The sequence below is a fragment of the Amblyomma maculatum genome, chromosome 6 (genome assembly GCF_055883805.1).
Source record: "Amblyomma maculatum isolate TAMU_Amacu chromosome 6, ASM5588380v1, whole genome shotgun sequence".
NCBI classification, from domain to species: Eukaryota; Metazoa; Arthropoda; class Arachnida; order Ixodida; family Ixodidae; genus Amblyomma; species Amblyomma maculatum.
In genome coordinates this window covers 129,533,314-129,557,056 of record NC_139349.1, presented here as the reverse complement: position 1 = coordinate 129,557,056, position 23,743 = coordinate 129,533,314, and the positions used below count along the sequence as shown (strand labels likewise).

The following is a 23,743-nucleotide window of genomic DNA, read 5'->3' as shown; positions in this document are numbered from 1 at the left end:
CGGCTTTCACGAACATACAACACACTCTCGACGAGATGCGTATAAGGCGAGCTGCTTAGAAGCTCTATTTGAGGATACCCCGTCGTCGATTACGTTTCTCGAAAGGCGAGCGTTGGCGGGCGTTTCATCCTCGGAAAGAAGTGTCCCAAAAAAGCTGCGTTGACCTCGAAAAATAATATTGCCAATACCAAGTCGCTGAGTTACAGCGTTGGAGGAAAATATGCCCGCAGGGAGACGCTTGAAGGACAGGAGTGTCCATCAAGATAAAATATGTGCTCGAAACCTCTTAGCGAATAAAGCTTATAGCGCAATACTTCGCTCACGGTGCATTGTTAGTGACACCTTAATGGCATGTCAACGTCCCGAGAACACCTCTCATCGTATGCGGTGATGGGTCTCGTATAATATAGAAAATACCCCGAAACGGTGATGTGCATTGTATTATGTGTCTTAGGCAAAAATTCTGGTAATGTGGCGTACTGACAGCTCATCTTCTCTTCCACGGGACAGGGTGAGAGCGCTGCAGGTGTTTGCATCTTATCTTTTTCAGGTCTCTGTATCGTTGTTACTCACTTAATTTGACACCTATAATAACATATAGGTGACTGAGTCTTTATCATACTACTTTTTTTTTTGTTTTACCACCATATTGCTTAGGCGCTTCTTGAAAACTTTCACTTTGCTTTCGCGTTAATCTGAAATTGCTGTGGGCCAGAAGGATTAGCGTTTAATATGCGCTAAGAATAATTACGCGTATTGTATCAGATTTCTATGGTCAGTAAATGGCTTAGAGGTTAAGAAATGGCAAAAGGTATTTGAGCAAATAAAGAACAAAAAATAAGGTTATTACAAGGCACGGCAAAAAAAAAAAAAAAAAAAGAGGGGGCAAGGGAGGGGGAAGCGCGAAATGCAATAAGGATGCTCTGAAACAGCCCTATATATAATTAACGGGATTCTTCCAAAAGCTATAAGAACGTGCTGCGTGCAGATATAGAAAGGGTTGTGTCTAGATTCTAGAACCATCAGCCAATCACGACCCTCTGTGGTTCTCCTAACGTTTCTTGGCGAATTCGTGTTGGCTGGTGTGTCCTTTTCTTTTCCAGTACCACAAATCTCGCTCAAAGCAACGATGCATTCGCAAAAACGGACCGTAAGCCATTCATTCGTCACTTTTATCTTGCAAGCGAAGATGTTAGTAAATGAAACCCATACCCATATAGACATAAGAAGGGGCCTCGTCCACGCTGGAAGACAGGGAAACCATCGGAAGAGGAATAACTGCGTTCCCGCATGCCTAAAGGATGTGGCATAATACTAGCGTGGTGAGAATCATGAATAAACCGGGAAAGCGCCATCCATCTGTATACGCCAAAGCAGTTTTCCAGACCGATGCGACATTAGGATACGTCCGTCGCTCATGTGGATAAATAACTCCGGGCACACAAAAAGGCAAGTGTTTGGCTATTTTATTTGTGATAGCTTGTGCAAAAGCGCACTTATATAAAACAGGAAATACGTAGAGATATGGTGCCTGCCGCTCTTCGCACTTACCTGCGGAATGGTCATTTGACGACTAAACTCAGATGTATTGTTTTTTGTCAGCCATTTGCATAAAGGTTGTTTGAAATGTGTTGCACTAACTGTGAGTTTTGGAGAGATGACCAACGCTTAAAAGGAACAGATTCTAAACGTAGCAATTAACGTCGCCTCTGCTTCCTTCCGGTTAAAATGAACTTTGGTCGCCATCAAAGCAGGCCTGTATCTATTCGCCTACATCTGGACTGTGCGTCCTGTAGTTATTTTTCTGTTGTCCCTGGAAGTAAGCCTAGAGAAACAACGCACCGCCATTATTCTTGAATTCAATATTCCTTTAACATTAGCGACCTGATTTACTCACAGAAAGGCATGAAATCTGCCAGCTGGATTGACGCAAAGCCCGTTTTACTTGTCTCACGAGTTGTGAGCTTGAGAATAACACACACCGAAAAAAAAATACAAAGCAAGAAGGCAAAATATCAACCTAGTCCTGCAGTTTATTTGCAGACCATTTTATTTTGCGTTTCCCTGGAGGTGACGCATCTCAGCACACAAGCTGGCATTGCAACCACAAGCAAGAAATTTGGATTTGCATGTACAGGCGACAAGATGCGAGAGCCTTCAGGGGAGAAATACTGCGACCATGAAATCACGAGGAACCATAATCTGCTCTGCAGTGAATTCTGCAGCGATCCGGCAATAAATTTACAGAAACATACCTTCCAGCTATCATTTCGAAATTAAACTGATCGACATTGTACACTGCTAACGCTTTTACGTCGCTTGTACAGTTTGGCTACGATATCAATTGTGCACAATTTAAAAAGGCGAGATTTCTCCTGAAGTACTGAGTGTAGAGGTTAGAAATTTCAAGTCACGTTGATTTATAAAAGCAGCAAAAAAAGAAAAAGAAAGAAATGAATGTAACTGCTTCCCAAATCACCGAAGCAGCTGACAGAAGGTCAGTAGTGTGAGGGCAACTCGAACATTTTTCAGCTAAGAAGACAAAATGAAGTGGGAAGAAAAAAAAGAATTAGACAAAGGAGAGGTCAGACATGGAGAGAGCGAGGACTAATTAGCCGACGTTCTTGCTCCAACGCGGAAGCCTAGCTTGAATGGACTCCAATCAGGAAACCCAAGGGCTCTTGAGCCTATCATTCCTACTCCTTTGGTCAGCATCTTTTCTTCCCATTGTGCACGCGGATGTCGTGAGGGGACCGAAACGTCCTTTAATTAGAATTCGTGTCCTTCCCTGATCGTATCGCTCACTTCGCGTCACTCTTCCCTCCTTCTACAAGAAAAGCGCGCATTGCGGAACTTCTTTCGTTTGCCTCTTCTTTCTCTCCTCCAATAGTTGGCGCTTTCCTCTATGCGTCGGCTTCCTTGGATGGCGACGCTGCCCCAATAGAAGCAACGACGGAAGTCACTCGGAAAGGAGTCGGCGATTGTTCAAACAGAGCTCGCTGGCTCGTGAAAGGCGGTGGGTCAAAGAAAGATAAAATGGATACACTCTGAACTCTACGAACCGGTGACAAAACCTAAAGGCGCTGCTTTGTCTTCATAGCTGTCGTTTTCGCGCCTTGGACCCGCCTACAGCCAAACTTACAAAACGGTCAGAGAATTGCGTTAGTAGGAGCCACCAAGAGCGAATGAAGCACATTAAGCGGAAGTCCCTGTACTAACGCGCGAGAGTGCGAGGCGCCGTTAGAAAGAACCGCGAAAGAGCGATCTCAGTTAGTGATGACGCAAGCATCTTTCGACCTCCAGCTCCGCGCTCTCCTCCCTCGCCGCCAGCTTTTTCGCCTCCCGAAGTGCTCCGGAGGTGGACTTTCGCCGCGCACTTCTAAGCTAAGTGCGGCTGTGTCTTGAGAAGAAGCCCACTCGTTCGTACTCGCTCTGTTAAGCGGCGCCTATTTCCGACAGCCTCGTAAAAACGACGACTCCAGCGCGTCCAGTGGCAGCGCGGACACGGGGGACCATAAAGATGTCGTTGACATGCGCTTTCGAGCGGAGGAACAAAAAAAGTGCCATTCAGGCGTTAGAAAAGTTACAAAGATGGCACTACGTGGTGCCAAGCTTTTCCAACCTCTTCCGTTCTCACCCTCTCCGGTCAGCAACGGCCGATGTGGCTGCATCGCCAGGGCTGTGCGCAACTGCGAGGCGCACGCTGTAATGAAGCTGCGTAGGAGAGAGGGGTCTCGTTAACGAGCGCCCTTACCACGCCAGCGTTGCTGCGGTCAGTGGTTGCACGAGCGGCTGGGACAAAAAGGGAAAGGAGGAAGAGAGACGGAGGCTGTTGCGAAAAAGTTCGGCGTTGCTCGGTGTGTTCCTGAATAAAGGAGAGCGTGCGTGGGCGCGGGTGGCGTTGTCGGAGTCGTCGCAAACGACGCCGCCCGAGCCACCTTAATGCGGCTGATGTGTGCCTGATGCTGTGCTTGCGTGCGACTGCCGAGATAAGCCTCGGGCGGTTCGTTTGCCTTGTTTTCGGACCTGCCGCCGCTAGATGCGCGTCCCGCTTTGTCACTCTTTTGTCAGCGCTGTTTGCCGAGCAGGCGCTGGTCGGTTGGCGTCCCCCTTTGACTGAGGCGCGCCGGGTTTATTGAGATTTCGCGTTTTCCTCGCGGATGCTTTCGTTCTTCCACCGAGGGGGAAAGTCTGTGAGAGGCGCGATGGAGCGGGCTTTGTTAGCTACTCCCGTAGCTTCGTGGTTTGCCGCGTGTGTGAAGCTGCCGAATTTAGTTACCCTTGACAGGCATCCCAGGTTCCTTCACAGGAGAGAAACCACAATAATATAGAAGAGACGGATATTGTTAGTATACACTTAGGGTACCAATGGACGTAAATACAGCTTTAGGGCTTTACAGCGGTATCTTTGACGTCAAAGAAAGTGAACAATTCCGCCTAAAAAAGTATTTTCTTGCTAACACGTCATTGTTCAGCGAAGCCAGTTCCAGCCTTCACCATTAACAAAGCTGATACGAGGCGGTCGTTAATCTATACAAAAATTGTGCGCACAGTATGTAAGCACGCGCTTAAGATGATCTTAATGATTCATGGTCATGCTTGCTTGCTGATAGTTAACCAAAATTTATCGACAGGCGCACCTCCTGCTTTATCGCGGTCGTATAAACATGAAAACCAATCGAAGGGACGTGTATCAAAACAGGTAAATAGGAAAATAACTGGACAAACGAAGAAACAAGAAGCGCACTGACTGTACACCAAAGAAAGAAAAGTAAGAACTAAAGACGTAGTTCTGCTATTTCAAGCACAAAGGTTACAAAAGCTTTCCAAAAGCATTCGGAGCCAAAGGTTTCGAAAGAAGCATGTGTAGGCTGGCAGCAAACCATATCATACTACATTATACAACAACCCATCTTGACTCCGACGTTGAAGGCAGACCACTGTAGAAGTGCCCAAGCAGCCGCAGGTTTAGTATTCCCATTATATTGTTACTTGGAGGCAAGCCGATGAAAACAGGAGAACAGAGATCAGAGAGATGATGCTCGATGGTCGTGAGATGACGTTTAATGAATATGTTAGCGGGCCTAGCGCGAGCGTTCCTGCCTGCGCCACTGCCCGCCTCTTCTTCGTTGCTCGTCTGTAACATGACCCGGGGCCACCAAGTGATCGTCCCGATCGTGGACGAGGTAGTCTACCGATGTTGATGATTCCATGGCATGATGATTGGCGTATCTGGATGCTTGAAGAAGAGGAAGAAGGAAGAATAGAACGGTTTGCTGGCACGATGATTCCCGATAAACCTTGGCCCAAGACACTCTCGGGCCACACGTTGCCTCGACTCGATGGCGGAGGCCAAGGAACGCACCGCATGGCATAGGCAGAGGAGGATGTCTTCAAATGTAGCGGTGTCCTTGGTCGTGGGGTCGTTAGTCGGCACATCAGGTCAGTGGGGTCACATATGGTCATTCGGGTCTCTCTTTGTCTCTTGTGGTCATGTGTGGCGTCTCGCGTCAGTCTCTCTTTCGTCGTGTCTTGTGGTCGGGGCTAGGGGACGGGGCGGAGGAACGGCAAGGTCTTGCTGGGTCCGGCAGGCAGGGGGAAAAGGCATGCGATGCCTCCTAACCTTTCGCCGACGGCGCAAGAAGTCGCAGGGCGCCGAAGCTCCGGACCAGGATGAGGGGTGATGATGAAGTACCCCGCACCTCCAACCACATGTTACGTGACGCAAGCCGATGGACACAGGAGAACAGAGATCAGAGAGATGATTCTCGATGGTCGTGAGATGACGTTTAATGAATATGTTAGCGGGCTTAGCGCGAGCGCTTCTGCCCGCGCTACTGCACGCTTCTTCTTCGTATAGCCGTATAGCCAACAGAAAATCTGTTCAACCACTGAATGCACCTTTTACGGACGAAGCCGAAAGTAATACGTATTTCATTGTCAGCACAAATAAATTTCAGCCGTCTTGCTCGAGTTCCCAGGGCGCTATCTTCTAATCAGCATCGCTTGTCTGAGACTCTTTTTCTTGAGAACTAGAGCTGCAAAACAAATCGACTGGCGTTCAAAATATGCCATTATTAGTCAAGATGACAGTTTATTTTCAGGCAAGGGATGCTATATCGGGCAACGTTTACGTAAAAAGAAAGAGCTTGTGCAACCTGTCGCTTTATTCTGTGTCGTATTTCAGGGACGCGCATTGATGTATCCGGGGCGCAGGGCGAAATAGGTTGCTGAAGAGCGACAACTTCGCTCATGAACTCCCCTATTAGCAGTGAGAAGATACTGATCGCAAACCGTGTCCAGTCCTGCAAGCGAATTTTGAGCGGAAAGTCGGTCCTCAACACGCATCTTGCACTGCTTGTCGAAGCTCTGGCAAGGGTCGGACACGCTAACTGCATGCAGCACTCCGGATTTCACTCAGTGCCCGTGAATTGCGCTGTCATCAGTCTACTTAAAAATATGTTTGGATCATATCGACTTCTCTCGCTAAAAATACGTGCAATGGATGAAGAGGGCGAGGAGCTCACATAGTGTGAACTGACTGAAAACATCATCTTACCAACCATCAACAAAGGCTACGTAAAACAAGCGTCGATGGATCCCGAAGTCATCGCGTGGCGCGAAGTCACCCAACAACATAGGAATGAAGCGAGGAAGGCAGAGCGAGCGCCGGAGATGCCTGAAGAGCGGCAAGAACATCTTACTAAGCGGCGGCGCCAAGTCTCGGATCGTCAAAGACGCCGAGTCGTCGCCGAACAATACGGAGAAGAAGACCATCCAACGGGGCAGGAAGAAAACGTCGGAACTCAGCTAATGTATGAAAGTGAAGTTCGGATTTAATTTAGCACCGTATCCTCACGTTGTACTCAATGGGGAACCGCCATTGATTTTGTGCAGTGCACCAAAGAGAGACCATCAGGTCTAGATACTGTGTATCCAAAATTGAGACGGTGGAAAACCACTTTACAGACCGCCGATCGGTCTTCGTGTCTATAAGGCGTAAACATGCGCTTTACACACGTATAAAAACCACGACAGCGTCTCAACTGGTTAACCGGTGTATCCTAGCATATCGGATAACCCCCCCTCTCAAGCTCAATCAAGCCGAACTCTAACTGCTTAACCGGTGTATCATAGCATATCGGATAAACAAGCTCAATCAAGCCAAACCCTAGTTTTTGCTGCGTATATCCTGGCCTAGCTGAGCTGATGCACTGTTAATGGTTTACCTTTCGTTTGGCGATGGCCCACTTTGTATAGAAAAATCCGTTTCACTGCCAAGCAGGTCCCTTCGGAAGCCCATTCTCTCCGGTCCTGTTGATTTTACTTTGCTACAGCTTGGACGCCTGAAGTTAGGCAGCCATAGACATTCCACTACTAGTTAGGATTACCCACATGCATTTTATTTGAGGCACTACACCCGGGAATGTGCGACGAAGTATAGTTGTGGAATTGTCCGAAGCTACAACTACATGCGAAGCGGGCACGTTGCTTTCCAATTTAATGATTATGAACTACCTCGTACATTCCATGAAGCGCATTCTTTTTTTTTCTTCTTAACGAAGCATGCCGAGTTGTTCAGTGTGGGATGAACAAAACGTGTAGTTATCCATCTGCCGCATGTCACTTGCAGCAATCTTCGATGATATATGAAGCTTTATTGTCTCTGAAAATAGTGAAAGAGGAAAATAAAATTTTCATATTCTGCATAAAGTTGAGTTCTCCAAGCAGCAACAAGTAGGAGAACTATTTCGGAAGACATCACGGTCTACAATGGTCACATAAGGAAAACAAAATTAGTTTCAGGTACCAGGAAAGTACTGCGGTATTGCGAAGCAACACTTTGTGCTCAATGTTTTTTTTTTCCTTCGGAGTACTTGAATCAATGCAAAGTTCTCCGAAACACTATCTCCATCTGCAGCAAAATGGCTCGCGGCGCTGAAAAAGTTTTTAAATTTTAGGAGCCGCTCTTTTGATGTTCGGAGAGCCCTGGTATATTGGCTTTGTTTTTCGGACTCCCAGCCTGACATTCAATGCAGTGGCTTTTATTAAATACAGGTATTCTATTTAAAGATGCCTAGTTAGACACCGCACTGAAAAATAGTGTATTAAATTGCGCTCGCGAAGAAAGAGTGCAATATTGACGAAACTTTGCATTAGTTCCCCGAACAATAAATTAGGCGAACGCTCCGTAAACGTTTTTCTTTATAACTGTGAGAAGACTATCATATTGCAGTTCAGGGCTCTATTCAGAGTATTTTGCGTTGCAAGTAAAGAAATAAAATAGCCACATTATATGAAGCATTGTTCTATTCGCGCACGCCCACACACGGGCGCGCGCAAACACACACACACACACACACACACACACACACACACACACACACACACACACACACACACACACACACACACACACACACACACACACACACACACACACACACACACACACACACACACACACACACACACACACACACACACACACACACACACACACACACACACACACACACACACACACACACACACACACACACACACACACACACACACACACACACACACACACACACACACACACACACACACACACACACACACACACACACACACACACACACACACACACACACACACACACACACACACACACACACACACACACACACACACACACACACACACACACACACACACACACACACACACACACACACACACACACACACACACACACACACACACACACACACACACACACACACACACACACACACACACACACCGTTCCTTTTATGTACTTCAGCATGCGCAGAGGCGTGCAGTTTAGGCTTAGGTAGAGTGAAGGCGCTCGTGCTTCGAGAGCTCTGCTATAATTCCACACTTCATGTCCACCTCTTTCGCAAAAGTTTTCATCCTTCTCACCTGCGAGAAGAATTTATTTTACTCCCCAATACTTGCTGACACGGATGTTCACGACTACGAATTTGGAGTACCATTGTGCAAAACTAATGCCTACTTTCATTCGTTATTACTCCGTACATAAAACGAGTGGAGTAACCTTCCTGCATCAATTGCACTAATAAATGAGAATTGTTTATTTCAGGAACGCATTAGATAAAACTGTATAGCCAGCAAAATGTTTTAAAACTACGCTCTTACTTTTATGTTTTGTTGTATTACTAAGTACATCATTCCCGTCCGTAGAGCTGTATGGCCCCCTGGGGATTATAATAAATAAATAAATAAATAAATAAATAAATAAATAAATAAATAAATAAATAAATAAATAAATAAATAAATAAATAAATAAATAAATAAATAAATAAAATAAATAAATTGTAAGCGCTGATGTGCGCGCACAGAAGATACTGCTATCTCTGAGTTTGCTCTGTTACGTGGCTTGGCATAATCGTCGTGATTTTTTTGTCACTGGAGTGTGTGGACACAAACTTTTGCACGCAGAAGTTTGCACGAAACGTTCAATAAGGTTGTCTTTAATACGCAGCAGTTACGCTCAGCTAGTCGCATGTCCGCAGGATCTGGTATGCGAAGCATCCGAGAGCAGCTTTTTAACTCCGTTTGTGGTGCTTTAAGATCACGAGCCCTAAGAGATGTGAACAGAGGTTAAGCTCCTCTTTTACAGTATGACGAGACAGTGTTAAAGGCTCTCGTTCGCGGCGCCCTATGGGGATCATTAATGTGCATATACTTTGCCACTAGGTTGATAAATTATTCCTTAATTTGTGCCTGTTATCTTACAAATAATATTTAGCAAGCATCCGTAAGCTATCATATCATGCCAAATACCATCTGAGATAGATATAAAGCTCTGGTTAACCAGCCGTTCGTATTTGACTCTGAATACAAGTGTCCCAGCTCCTTTCCATTCACCTCTCAGTCTGAAATGAGAAGTCCCGGTTGGCAGTTCCTGCCAAATCATCAATGCCACGTGGTTGCGTGCCGTCACTCAACCCTACGAACAGTAAATGCCCGGCCATGCCAGCTGCCCGCTACCAACCGTCAAAGCCACGCCTGTGATCTGTCGCTCCCAAAGCCGACGCCAGATTTGCAGGGGAGAGGGGTCTATAACAATATCGAGTTAAAATCAATTGGCTTGTGCTTGTAAAGCGTGCTTTGCTGAGAGACAATGTTGTTAGGCAACAAAGCCAGCCTTTAAGGCACCTGCGGACATGATTTTAGCTTTCTATGTGTCTCTGAGGTACCACAAGAAAACTCGCGAAGGTCTTATAGGAATAAAATTACGTAGCATATTGAAAGAAAATTATTCACTCTAAATCTAGATAAATCTCAGATGGAATGATAATTGTACTGAAGCCACGCTTTGAGAGTCCCATTACCAGGCGTGGCTGTGAGGCAGTGCAGAGCAGATCACACAAAATAAAGTGACTGCACAAGATGCTCACTGATGTTTTAGCATACAGGGATAAATCTCTACCTAAACGTATTTTAGTGCGCATTAAGGAACAAGCGTAAAATATTGAAGTTATAGAACTGCGATAAGCGAGAAAACAAGCGTCGTTTTCTCCAATTTGGTGCGAATCAATATTAGCCCTCCCCTGTACCACTAACAACACTGCCTTTAGGGCCTCAATTAATGAAAGTGTCGCTGCGTAAAAAAGAGTTGCCTGTGAGCCCCAGACTTAATCAGCCAAACCAATATAAATTAAGAAACGAGACCCGAACACAAGCTGCAAAACGTTCCTCCATTTTCCTCACCACCGGAGTAAAAATGGCATTCACTGCCTCGGAGTCCTTCGTGCAGTCAGCACGCATCAGTAAAGCTGCTAGATTCTTTCGAACTTTGCCTAGATGTGAAGTTCCAGAATGTCGATGGTCAGGCCTGTTTTATATTAAGTTATCTAAATGTGCTCACTGTAGACTCAAGAGAGTGGTAGCTGCGTATATAAAAAGAAAACCCACATAATATTCTCATTCTTCTTTTCGCAACCTGTAACGATGTGTTGAGCAACGCAGGTGTTTCACCATCGTGGTGCTAAAGACTGCGAAGGCTTGTTTATTTGGTACGAAATCACCGGGAAATTCCAGCCTCCAAATTAAGAACACAGCAGCACTGATGTGAAGTACGCTGTGTATTGAGTTCGATAACTAACGCCTCAGAAAATAATCGATTTCTGATTTTGTGTTTTTAGAAGTGATTGTCGAGGCCTGGGACAGGACAAACTGAATCGACCTCATGACTTAGATGTTGATTGTATTTTAAAGAATTAGAAGTTTTTGCTGAAGGCCATGTCTTTTTTTTTTCGCACTCCGACGCCTGTTTCAAATACGAAGTGGCAAGCTAAAAATAGGGGTCTTAAGTGTGCAAGCAAAACGAACAATGTTTACGCCTTAATTTCTGTGATTAGTCAGCTTGGAAGCGTCCAGCCTTTAAAGTTATGCAATAAATATTCTGTATGCATTAAATATTTTGTGGCTTACAACCCAAGTCAGCTGTGCGGAGACATGGAAATAGTACCTAAACATGCTGAGGCGATCATGTACCGCACTCTGATATTGCGATGCTAAGAAATGTTGCGAACGTCATGCATTAGAAGAAAGCATCGACTGAGCTTTTTTTTTTTTTTTTTTTTTTTTTTTTTTTTTTTTTTTTTACTGTGAATGTGGAGTATTGCTGTTTTTATTTCCCTTGATAACGTCGATAAAACACAGAGTTCTCAATAACGCTGACATGCATAGGCGATACCGTTCGACTACCAGCAGCTTCTTCAAAGTCGCTTGTGTGCGAGCTGAGCCGAAACTGCGGTTTTAATTCCGTGCGCGTTGCAGAAGGAACGACAAGCCTTTTCCACGTGGCAAAATCTCCGCGGGCGAGTCCCTAATTGCGAGCAACTCGGGACGCCGAGCAGGAACGGAGCTTTGTAGTTCGATCGATGACGATCCATGGTAGCATTCGCAAACATATCAGGTGGGCGGTTCAAGACGGGCATCCGCGTTGGAAGCCGAGTGCGGCGGGGAGGAACGAATCTCGGTGAGATGTATTCTGGGTCACCCACGTGTCGAATAACGGCAAACCCGTGCATCGCCTACGCCCATGTCAGCCTTCACAGAACGGCGAAGGGAGGTAGAAAGCGAAAGAAAGAGGGAGCTCAGCTCCTCTGTGCCATTTCCACCGAGAGGGTGCACCGCAACGGATTACCGCGTCACGCCAACACGCCCGGGCGGCTTTTTTCCGGAACCATTCGGTACGCATTTAGAGGACCGCGTGGATGACTTTTCTCTATCTTTTTCAGCTGTGCATCTCGCTATCAAAGTCATTTCTCCATGGACTGCAAGGAGGAACAGTGAAAGCTGTGATCACTTGCTGTGGGCACAGAGACGACTTACCCGCACAGCTTACCTTTGCGCGAAGAGTAATGTGGTGTATAATATGGGCTGAACTCAGGTATTTCCTCTATGTAATCGGAGTACGAACACAGAATCCTTGGTGCTGAAATCGACGATTTTGACTCAGATGAAAACATGTATCTTCTGTTTGATTAAAAAAAAAAAAACTTGAACAGAGGTGTGTTTGTACTTAGCGCCTTCAGGGAACATTTAAAAATTGACTTTAATCAACTGTGGACGAAAAGTTCATTTAAGGTAGGGAAGTGCGAATATAAAGTAGCAATGGTAAACCCGAATTTGAGCGGGCGCGCACAGACCAACTTACCCGCGTAGCTGCTTTCTGCCTCACACACATACACTTGTACACAGAGAAAGAAAGAAACAAGGAGAGAGCGAGAGAAAGAGAGAGAGAGAGAGAGAGAGAGAGAGAGAGAGAGAGAGAGAAAGAGAGAGAGAGAGAAAGAGAGAGGTGAGAATCGACAGGTAATTTTCTCTCACCAACAAACCGCAAAATTCACCTAGCTGGCGCCTGCAAAGCGAGGTTTTTTGAGAGACACTAGTGTATAACCACAGAGCCAACTTTCAAGTCACAGGCCGAAATATTTTTGTTTCCTTCCTGTCTCCAGGTTACAACCGTAAAAGCTCGATGTTCTCAATTGCGCGCAATACTATTCCATAATTAAACAAGATTGAAGTTTAGAACTCGGTATTCTCATTCGATCAGTATATCCTAAAGAATCCTAAATCGATTCTACAATCAATGTTTGGGTTAGCCATAAACTGCGAATAAGCCAATGTCGGTTCTATCTACTGAATCGACTTACATTCCTGATTATGAGCACAGTGCCGTTTAAGTACTACATGGCTAATATTCGATGCCTGTGTTGGTCAGGAAATATGCATTTGTCCTATGAGCCCACCACACACGATAATGAGGCGACGTTCGCGTGTGCGCTGCTAATTTGCATTTTACCTACAGGTGTTCATATTCGAGCCAAACGCGAGCATACGTATTTGATATTTGTGCTTACACATGCACATAAATATTTCAAATATCTGCATATGCATATCTGTAGATGTTTCGTGCAATATATATTACAGTATCCTACCGCAGCTTTGCTCGAACGTTAAGAGCCCAGGGAGGTTTGAATCCAGCTCATTTAGAGTGGCGTTCGTAGAATATCCGGAAGTCCCCGCTATTGGAGGTGAGAGGATAGGGTAAAGTTCATATCTTATCTTGATGGGATATGCAATGACGCAGATGTATAACAAACAACGATGCGTGGCTGAGGGCTTCAGGGTAGGCTTCAAGCGTTTGGCGAAGGAAATATATGTCTATGGATGCTTGTGCTTTGACTCGTCTACTATTGTGTGCATAGTGCAAGGCCTCGCTTGAACACGTCTACTGTTTTGCACGCTTGCGTACATATGTTTGTGACTGATACGATATGCTGACGGACATTTGCCTATAAAGGCGTATCATTATTATCAGTATCAGTAACTAAACACAACACATATTCATTCTGGCAAGAACTGGCGGAATACTAAAACAACTTGGTTACGTGCACATATAAATTACGAAATTGAGGTTTGAAAGGTTTCTGGCTTCTATCTAAGCTCTGCTTCTTAACTCACCACCGTTGCCAATTGCCTCGCCACTGTTCCCAGCACGCATTATACTGACTTACAAATACCTATTACCAAGAGTCTCAAACGTTTCAGTTCCAGGAGACGAAGTTTTGTAACTTTGCTCAGCCTTTTTTTATTATTCTGCAGCTCTTTATATTGAACAAAATGAAATTCTTGTCAATCATTTACTCTGGCTATTTAGGCACAGCGAAGGATAATTTTAAGCATGCTGACGCAGCACCGCTATCGATGCAGCCGGAAGTGTTTTCTACTAGAAAAAATTAATAATAATCAGCTCCAAGAAACGAATAAAAAATATAACACTGACAAAAATTGTTGAGGCCTATACGGCTGTGTAAGCCTTTCAAGCTTCGAAGCTTGCTTCTGTCTAATTTAACAGCGCTGTTCGATCTCCGCGGACGACCGATAGGCACTGGGAGAATTAAGCTCGCCTAATGATTGATAAGCAAGCCAGATTATTGGGTCATTAATTTTTCACTCGAGCTCAAGCAGCGTGTTCGGCGACGTCAGCGAACATCGCCCGGCTTCTCCTAGGAGTGCGATGGCGAGGAACACAAAAAATAAACTAACAGTTCTTGTCTCACCACAAAGGCATTGTCTATCACGCTGTGATTGCCGTATTTACGCGACATCAGTGCCTTTTTGTTTTTGTACTTCCCGTTTCTATTTTTCTCGGCATCCTGTGTGACTTTGCTTTCCGGATTGAGGAGGCGATTGGCCGAGAACAGCTGCATCTCGGTTCTTGCTTTATTTTTGTGTTGAAATTGTTGTTTTGACCGGACGCTGTCCAGACTGCCATCACACGAATTACCCCGTCCGCGGAAGTGTACAGGATATCGTCAGCTCCCTAGTGACAGGAAGAAGGGAAAGTAAGTGGAGAGGGTGGTGGTCAAGATGTGCGAAAACCCAATTTGTCTCCCAGCTCGTGGGGCCTCAGCGCCCTGCAGGAACGAAGTGCTAGCGCTCGCAAAGAACAAGATTCGTCGGATCCCGCTGTTTTGCTCTCAGCGGCAAGAAAGGAAGTAGAGGGGGAGGCGCCTTCTTCATGGTCACGTGTGTGCGAAATGGTTTTCAGAGTGGTGGAGGGTGTCGGTGCTTGCAATCAGAGGACGGCAGCGGGGGGTCCCGCCATGCGTGCGACCAGCCGCAACAACAACAGCAGTGGCAAGGGCTGAGAGACACGGCGGGAGCTGGGCAGCCTCGAGGACAAATGAATGGAAAGGCTGGCCTCTCATTTTCGCGCGGTCGCACTTAGCGGCTGTTCGTGCTGAGTCTCCATTCGCTGGCCTCCACCGCCTCATTTTCGCGTCTGTCAACGCGGATAATTTGTCGTTGTCTCGCCCTATTTTTTTTAGTCCGCCGCCACCGCTGCTCGTGCGTAGAGTGCGACTCTGAAGCCTGTGCCGAAACCTCGGAAGCAAACACGGCACGGTTCAGTAACATGGCGCTCCGTCGCGCTCGCGTGAGCCGACTCACAGAGCGTGTCGGTCCCGGCTCAAGCCCGGCCTCGCGGCTTCGAATTCACGCTGTCCCATGTGAGATGCACAGGCGTTTATGCACGGGTACTAGTTCCACTGCCTACAATTTTTCTTCCGTCTTTCTTTGTGCCAAACTTAGACACCGGAACGAAGTTTGCTAACTTGAAATAGCTTGTTTCCAACTTCTTTGATTAGCATTGTCCTCATGGGAAAGAAGCCAACAGTAACAACAAGGAAGAGATGAAGCAACCCGAGCGTCCCTTGGAGATGCCAAAACTTTCTTTAATAGGGATGAGTGCAAGACAGGGTAGCCTCAAGACGACGGAGAAAAGTCAGATGGGCATCTTGATCGTGCCGCCACAAAGCAAGAATAAAGCGTTTTTAATTAGGAAAGTGGAATGCATGTGCTAAGTTTTGCCTTCTATATCCTGAAGTCGATGTGGTTATAGTACTCATTTAAAACTGATATTTTCACATATTTGAGTGTTCCAGTATATTCTTCACAATAGGTACTCGGTCTCAATAATTCGCACGTTCGAGTCCAACATTTGTTTTTCACTCTTCTAAAAGGTGATTTTCTCGTGCTACTACGATCGAGACCATGTATGCAGAGAAGGCTCCTTGAACAGAAATTTTGAGTGAACCCATTGTGCGCATCAGAGTAAAGTTGAGAATTAGTAACTGCACGTTAAAAAACCCCGCCGGGGTGGCGCAGTGGTTAGGGCGCTCGACTACTGTTCCCAAGGGTGCGGGATCGAATACCGGCCCCGGCGACCACTTTTCGATGGCGGCGAAAAGCAAGGCGCCCATGTCCTGTGCGATGTCAGTGCACGTTAAAGAACCCCAGATGGTCGAAATTTCCGGAGTCCTCTACTACGGCGTCTCTCATAACCTGAGTCGCTTTGGGACGTTAAACCCCACAAACCAACCAACTGTACGTTAAAAGCATTAACCATACGTACATGTACTTCGGCGCAGATGTATGTGCGTGTGTCTCATTATTAGTTTCCTTTTATCTTTGATATTATGCGCGACAAAAATACCCCGAATTGTCTCGATGGTTGAGGAATCTGCGGGGTATTCCCTTTAGCTTTACAGGCTCCACTGTAAAATATAAGCGCATTGCTTAGGGATCGCGCTTAACTCTGGGTCGCATGTGGCTTACGACATTTGAGAATGCTGTTTTAGCGGTGAAATCTACCTCTTTGTCCTTGCACCCGTCTCGCGAACAAGTTTTAGAATGCTATAAAGATTTATTTTCTGCACTGAAGGATTCCAGTATTGAGGTCAATTCTCGAACTGACTGCCCGATAATAATCTGAGAATTTCCTTTTGAAGAATGGATTACTGTTCATTACCAGACTTCGGTGTTCGACCGGAGAAATGCTTGATGTTGATGAGGTGCTCAAGAAGGTCCAGTTTGCCGTGCGAGGAATGGTGCCCAATGTTCCGCCATCAAGACGGTCGCAAAGTCTTGAAACGCTCAGCCGGGGAGTTTTTAATCCCTTTCGGTATATAATTTCTTACAAGTGAGCCGCTGAGCAAGAAGCCTTGCGTATTTATTCGGGCAAGGGTATAGGATAGAGTTTACTTTGCTCATTCTTCGGCTGCGAGGTCTAAATTGGGGAATTGAATAATAAAAGCACGGTCACGAGGAAATAAATACTTATGCTATATTTGTATAAAACATGGTACCAGTAACAACTGTTAACAACTGTTATTTAACAGAAGCAGAAACGCTGCGGAAAACCAAGTACTCCATGGAAAAAGTCAAGCGTTTGAGCCTGCCACAATGTGTCGCATAGGGTGTCAGGTTTTATTCTGGAGAAACAGGATAGCTTAATGAATGGATCAAGAATTTACATTTTCATGGCTGAACAAGCAGCAGAAGCGTTAAGGATGATACATGATGTCTTATGGGCGGTGTACTTGTTAAAACAGCAGCGTGCTTGAGTCATTACTTGTGCAAATCAACGCTCCTAAAGTGAGGAATACGTTTAGCGAGTGAGTTTGAACAGTATCATATATCTGCAGTGCACATCCATATGTTGCGCGCTGCCCTGCGAAGCGGATGAAGAGACCGCTTACCAAGGCGGGAAAGGAAAGAAGGTGGAGGGAAGGGAAAGAGGAGGGACTCACCGAGGTCGTCGATGACGGGCGCCAGTCGGAGCATGATGCCCACGAGGAGCACACTCATCACAAAAAGCGACACGGCCGTGGTGATGATGATCCAGCGCGCCTTTCGGCTCACGTCTTCCTCCTCGTCCTCTTTCGTCGCGGCGCCAAGTCCGGCGTGGACAGCGCGCACCCTTCCACCGCGGCCACCGCCCCCTTGCTCGCCGTCGCCGGACGTCGCGCACAGGGGCCGGTACTCTTGCGGGCTCTGGTTGCCCAGACAGGAAGAGGCCCTGGGCGGAGAGATGGAGAAGACGAAGCGCGAAGCAGGCCGCTCCTGCCACGTCGGAGTGGCCGCCAGCTCTGTGGGAGACACGTCCGAGTATGTCTGCAGCTCGGTGGTCGGGCTGTGCAGGCAAGAAGAACTGAAGCTCTTGAAGCGCGGTGTCGGAGGCAGCGTTCGCGGGGGCTGGCTGCTACCGCTCGTGCCCGCAGCCATCACCACGGGCTCCGCGAAAGTGGTGTGGCGGTTCAACGTCGAGTAGGGCCGGTTGAGCGTCAGACAGGTGCGGTTCGGCGCTTGTTGGGTAGCGCGACGCGGTGGAGGTGTGGACACGGGCACAAACGGGACGTCGTACGGAGTGAGTTCACGCAGTGGGATCGACTGGTGGCGCGGCGCGTTGCTGGTGCTTGGACCGGCTGTTGTGGCGCCGCGACTCGCTGGTACCCCGAGAGCGGCTGCTGCTCGAGCTGGTTGCGAGACCAGGTGGAGCGTGTATAGAGTCCACAGCGTGGCGGCCTTGGCTCGGGTGCAGACCCGAATAAACGCGGCCGGCACACCCTTACACACAGTTTCTGACACCAGTGACGCCGGTTGGGAGCTCTGGCCCGAATAAACTAAAACCACCAGCTGCCCTACACGCCCCTAGTGCAGCGCGTTCTTTTGAGGAACAATCGGTTAAGAAAAGTGTCCGTGTATTTGCGAGTAGACCAGATTTTTACTTTGAAACGCGGGAAGGATTCCGACGGAATCGTCCAAAAAGAAGCGAAGAACATTCGGTCACAAGAAAGGCGTCCACAGAAAGGACTTGTCGTCGACGATATTGGTGCTCCAAGCGGATTTCTAAGGAAGCTGTTTCGAGCGGTTTCTGCAATGAGTCCCGCAGCTTTGTTGGCCGATTCTGGGAGAGGAGCGCTGAAGCGTATGTTCTGGGTGGCGACTCCCCCAAGGGCCGGCGGCGGGGCGCGGTCTTGTTCTTGCAGATTCTGCGTCTTCCTCTAGTCGAGCAGGCAGGCTCCGTTCTGGTCCATTAGTCAGCGATCGCCGAAGAAGAAAAGTCATTTGTCGTTGTACGCCCCAGAAAGAACGAGCACGGATCGACTTGTGATCGGCTTTCTTTAGGATGTTCGACTGGTGTGCTTTCTCTGCGCCCAGAGAATAGGTCTCGGCTGCTCCGAAAGTGAGATAAAATAAAGAAAGAAACTCTTCCAGCTGGTGTCGCCAGAACTTACGACTATCCACTTGTGGGAAGCTAAGGACGCCGTTAGTGCCTTTTTGGCTTTACGGGGAAGCTTTTCTGCGGACTAACACTTAGTCCGACTTGTTTGAGATACTCTGTTTCTTGAGCAACGAACGAGGGAAGTTTGAACTTAGCGTGCCGGCAGTGACGACACGAACTAGAAGAGGTGCTCGAACGGAGCTCTTGAGCTTTTTGTGTTTTGACGGCTCCTCGTTGATGGGACACGACCGGGTGTTAGCGATGGCGGCAAGTTATTTCGCGAGCAGTAGCTTATAATGCCCGGGGATGGGTTTCTCGTGGTTTAGGATATCACTTTGAATAAGACTTTGGGCAAGTTGTGGCTCGCTGCCTTCATTCGAAACGCAGAAAGCAATGTCTACGATCCTCCTGGCGGCCTGCCTACCGAGAGGCCGTAGTGCCCGCCGTGGCGTTCGAGAGGGCGGAACGCGTCTCCCAGACTTGCCCGGCTCCGCCTAACAAGCCGCATGCTTTGCCGCTGACTTCGTGGCTAAAACACGGCTCGGTGGTTACGGTAGTAGCAGGGCGACGTCCCCTCACACGACGACTTCGTGACGTCGCCGGACGTGGCGCCGCTTTTCTTTCTTCGCTGTGCGAATCGAAGGCTCTGGCTGCGTCCGAAATAAATAAACCAAATCATCTTTCGTCGACAGTGATGACCTTCCTTTCACACTCTTCCCGCGGGAAGGCGCTGACTCGTCAATTTCTTCACTAACGGGACTTTGGCTTCCGGCTTGCAGAAGCTGTCGGAGAGAAAACCGAAAGTTACGACAACTAGAACATCACGCAGACTGCGGTGAAGCAGTGAAATTATAGTTCAGTGCCGGTGTTTATCCCGAGGGCCTCTGTGCGTTGTTAAAATAAACACCTGCTGCCTTTGTTCGCCAACTAACTTCGCTTTCAAGAGAAGAAACAACATGATAATGGAAAACCCTACATCACTCAACCGACAAAGCTCTTCGGTGACGATCATTTTTGCGCTTTGCAAACTGATTACTCTTGCATTTCATATTGATTCAGTTGGTTTGGGGTTTTAAACATGGAGCTAAAAATGTAAATGAGATATTTAGAAACTTGAAATGGCGTAATACATTTAGGCTATCTTGATGTATTCAAATTATTTACCCCAGAAAGCTGGAGCACGTGCTCATTTTCTATATTTCGCGCATATTTTCGAATTAGAGCTTACCGAAGCGACCTTCCTTGTAAGAAAACGGGTGTGAGAGCTCGAAATTATGCTTTACTCATTAGGCAGTAGAAGCGTATAGAGTTTAAAGGAGCCTGACTACATCGCTTGCGAAACAAAATAAAAGAAAAGCGGATTTTTTATGACATTTGTAAAAAGGAGAGACTACACACTTCGTTATAACAAAAATAATGGGAATCTCTTCACGATACCTGCTAGTACAACCGCAACGCACGGTCGAAATAGATTACCGCCATCTTCGCAAAATGCACATTTTCTGAAAGTTACCAACTCAGGGAAAGAAAAGGTGAACGTTACGTATTATGAAGCATACACAGCCAAAGCAACGAGATGCGCTGTCATGCTAGAAGTAGCACGCGTTCTCAGGAGACGAGCACACAGGCTGGCACTCGCCTCAACGCTGCGGTTGCAGTCGGCCTCCTCCTCTCGGGAATGCAGCTGACGACAGTAGACCACGCAGTAGACAGACCCGAGCCCTATTCCCACTAAAGCAGCAGCAGGAGCAGCAGCAGGTGCGGCCAATGTCCTCGCCGAGTCCGGTTATCTTCCGTGTTGTGCGCGTGGAAAGAGTCGCCTGCGGCGAACGTGCTCGTCCCTTCCTGCAGCGCGGACGGCGGGGAGCGCGTCCGCAGCGGCCAGCTTTCGGCAGGCTGTGTGCGTCGGCGGATACGGGGAGAGCCCCGGCCGCAGCCAGCGCGTCTCTTCACCGAGGGAAAGAAAACGGGATGAAGGGAATGGTCGTTGCTTGCTCCCCCACTCTTCTTTCCTCATCTCTTCCCACTCTCTTCCCTCCCACTCGTTCACTTCTTGCTCGCAGCGATGTACGAATGAGGGGAAGGATTGCCGGATCGATAGCACGCAGGCCCCCTCTCCCTCCTTTCCCTTCCCCTCTTCTGAGTCTTTCTCTTTCGTATCGTTTTATTTGGTCTCTCGGCGTTCTGTCATTTCCGTTTTTCTCCTCCATTCATTTCTTGAATATTTTTGCCTTGTTTTGTTGATTGTTTCGTTTTGTTGAGTTTATTGTCTGGAAAGAATGGTCTGACCAGCTTGTGTTGTCCGACATGTTTCGAAAAGTGTCATGCGTCGGAATCCTGCGGCTGTAGTTTATTCGTTTCGTAGAACGCTGCTCTCGGCCGACTGCTGAGGCATCTTCTTGGCTGCCTGCTATCTAGGTGGACGGCGTCTTCGCCGTCATGAGGAATATTTGAACTTTATCCACGACGTGCACGCCGTTCTTTCTCCGGCTTTTCTTTTCGACCTACCTCCAAAGTACGTGTTAAAACTTCAACGCGGCTGCTTCTTTCGCAGCTTCTATTGTTGAATTACGCATATCGGGGGCGAGTGAAACCTTTGTATATTTTCGCATTACTGTTGCTTGATGCATCTCGGAAAGGTGCATTTTGGCAAATAAACCATTTGGGGATTCTCGAAATTTAAATGTTTCTCCGAAACTTTGAATCTATAATAAATAGGTATTCAATTCAACTACAAGTTCCCAAAGTATCAAAAATGCGAAAGCCAAGGAATTGCTAGCATTTCAATATTTCTCAAAAACTTTCAGCGTACTTTATTTGTTTCACGTACGAGTTCCCAAAGTTTCGAAAATACAAATGCTTGAATGAAATCATAGCGTGTAATTCAGAGCATGCTGCAGACAAAGCCAAGTTTCACAGCTCACACCAGCGCAGATCTTCAGTGGCCATCCTAGTGGAAGGGCGGAGGGGCTGGTTTCTCTACCCCCATCTTTCGCCCGCTCTCTCCTTGAAAGAAAAGCCTTAGCGCATCTTTCTGAATTTATGTTTTAGGCTTTCGAGGAGTGAACACGTAGAATTTTTCACCACACAATTTCAAAGAAAGATTTTTCGGAACAAAGATCTCGCAATCAGCGCATTCAGCGGAACCAGCCAGGGCCAAAATTGGCCGTGGGCTATAATACGTTGCTATGACGTTGTACGATCAACTCGGTCAAATGTCACCCTGGCAGTTTATCGAAGCGACCGACGCATGAAGATAAAATGGCTGTCATTTGCTCTTCGCTTACTATTACTTTTGCTCGTCATTACTGGCGCTATTATTCGTCATGATATTACAAAATAATGAATTATTTTATATAGATACAGCTCCCATAGCCGCTAATACTGTAAGCGTGTGTTATGGTAAAGCATCTGCTTCGCTCGCCATTTATTGTTCAAGAACAAATAGCACGAAGATTGAATAAATAAAACAAAATATAAATAATAAAAGTACAAAAGTAACAATGTGCTAACAAAAAAATAAAGTGAAACGTTATTATTCCAATTTTTTGTATAACCATGTTCGTCCGTCCGCACCTTTCGTCCCTTACATTTTGAGCAGCATACAGATGCTGAATTTAAAATAAGGTGTGAAAAGCAACAACACATGAATTTATGTATTAGCTGGCATTCAGAGCTATATTGTCAATCGAATATAAAAGAACTGAAAGATAGCAGGCGCCATTGGGTTGTATCAGGTATATTTTACTCAGTGCTTTCGTGCTGGCGAATTACAAGTCCTTCAGAGTGCGAACTAGAAAAAAAAAATATTTCGCGTGCATATTAGTACATAACTGCAGCGGAAGAAATTCAAAACACAAGGGCGGAAGCAGTGCTCGTCCGTGTGCTGTGTATGTCCTCTATATGCGATCGTGTTTCTTCCGCTGCAGCAATGTACAGGGTCATCCACTTTCAGCTATAACACGGCCACTGCTTTCAAAACAAGACTGCCTCCGACGCAGGCGCATATGGAAGCAAAGCGGTAGAAACACAGAGGGATCAGAAGTGGTGCATCACATGACCTGTCACTCAGCTTTATTGCCTGGCCGGGTCGGAGCAATGACGCTTTGAAAGCAGTGACCGTGTTATAGCTAGAATTGGATGACCCTGTACAAGAATGAGGTGAACTAGCTCGAAAGTTTGTTTTCCCGATTTCAGGTGCACCCGAAAAATTGCGGGTACCCCCGCTGCCAGACCTGCAGCGCGAAAAAGTTTTCACAGAGGCCCTTGTATTCTGTAAAGGCACGAAATGAAAAGAAATGACACGGGCATTAAGCGCAGACTTATAAGCGGCGTTTATCTTGCCATGAGATATCGCTTGAACGTGATGAGAAATAAAACATTTCAAACATATTTTTGCTAAGAACTCCTGCCGTCAGTCGGGCTGCTCTCATTTCCGGCATTTATATCCCCGCCCAGGGTGTCTGATATGAAAATGGGAAAACATTGATGCCGACATTCACCACTTGCTGCGGGACTGCCCAGCACTAAGACCGACAAGAATCAGGCACCGGACGGTAGCGGTGCTTTGAGTAAGAAATCCTGCTGCGTATATTGCCTGGACGAAAAAATCACATCATCTCTCAC

At 46.9% G+C, this 23,743-nt stretch overlaps 1 protein-coding gene across 1 annotated transcript in view; it reads right to left on the bottom strand.

Annotated features, from left to right (window-relative positions):
- Positions 1-23,743, bottom strand: part of LOC146186732 (uncharacterized) — a 194,602-nt gene that overhangs the window by 144,833 nt on the left and 26,026 nt on the right. The window contains exon 3 of the mRNA XM_084608104.1: positions 17,643-18,501. Coding sequence (XP_084464230.1) covers positions 17,643-18,501 — 859 coding nt within the window. The remainder of the gene's footprint in view (positions 1-17,642; positions 18,502-23,743) is intronic.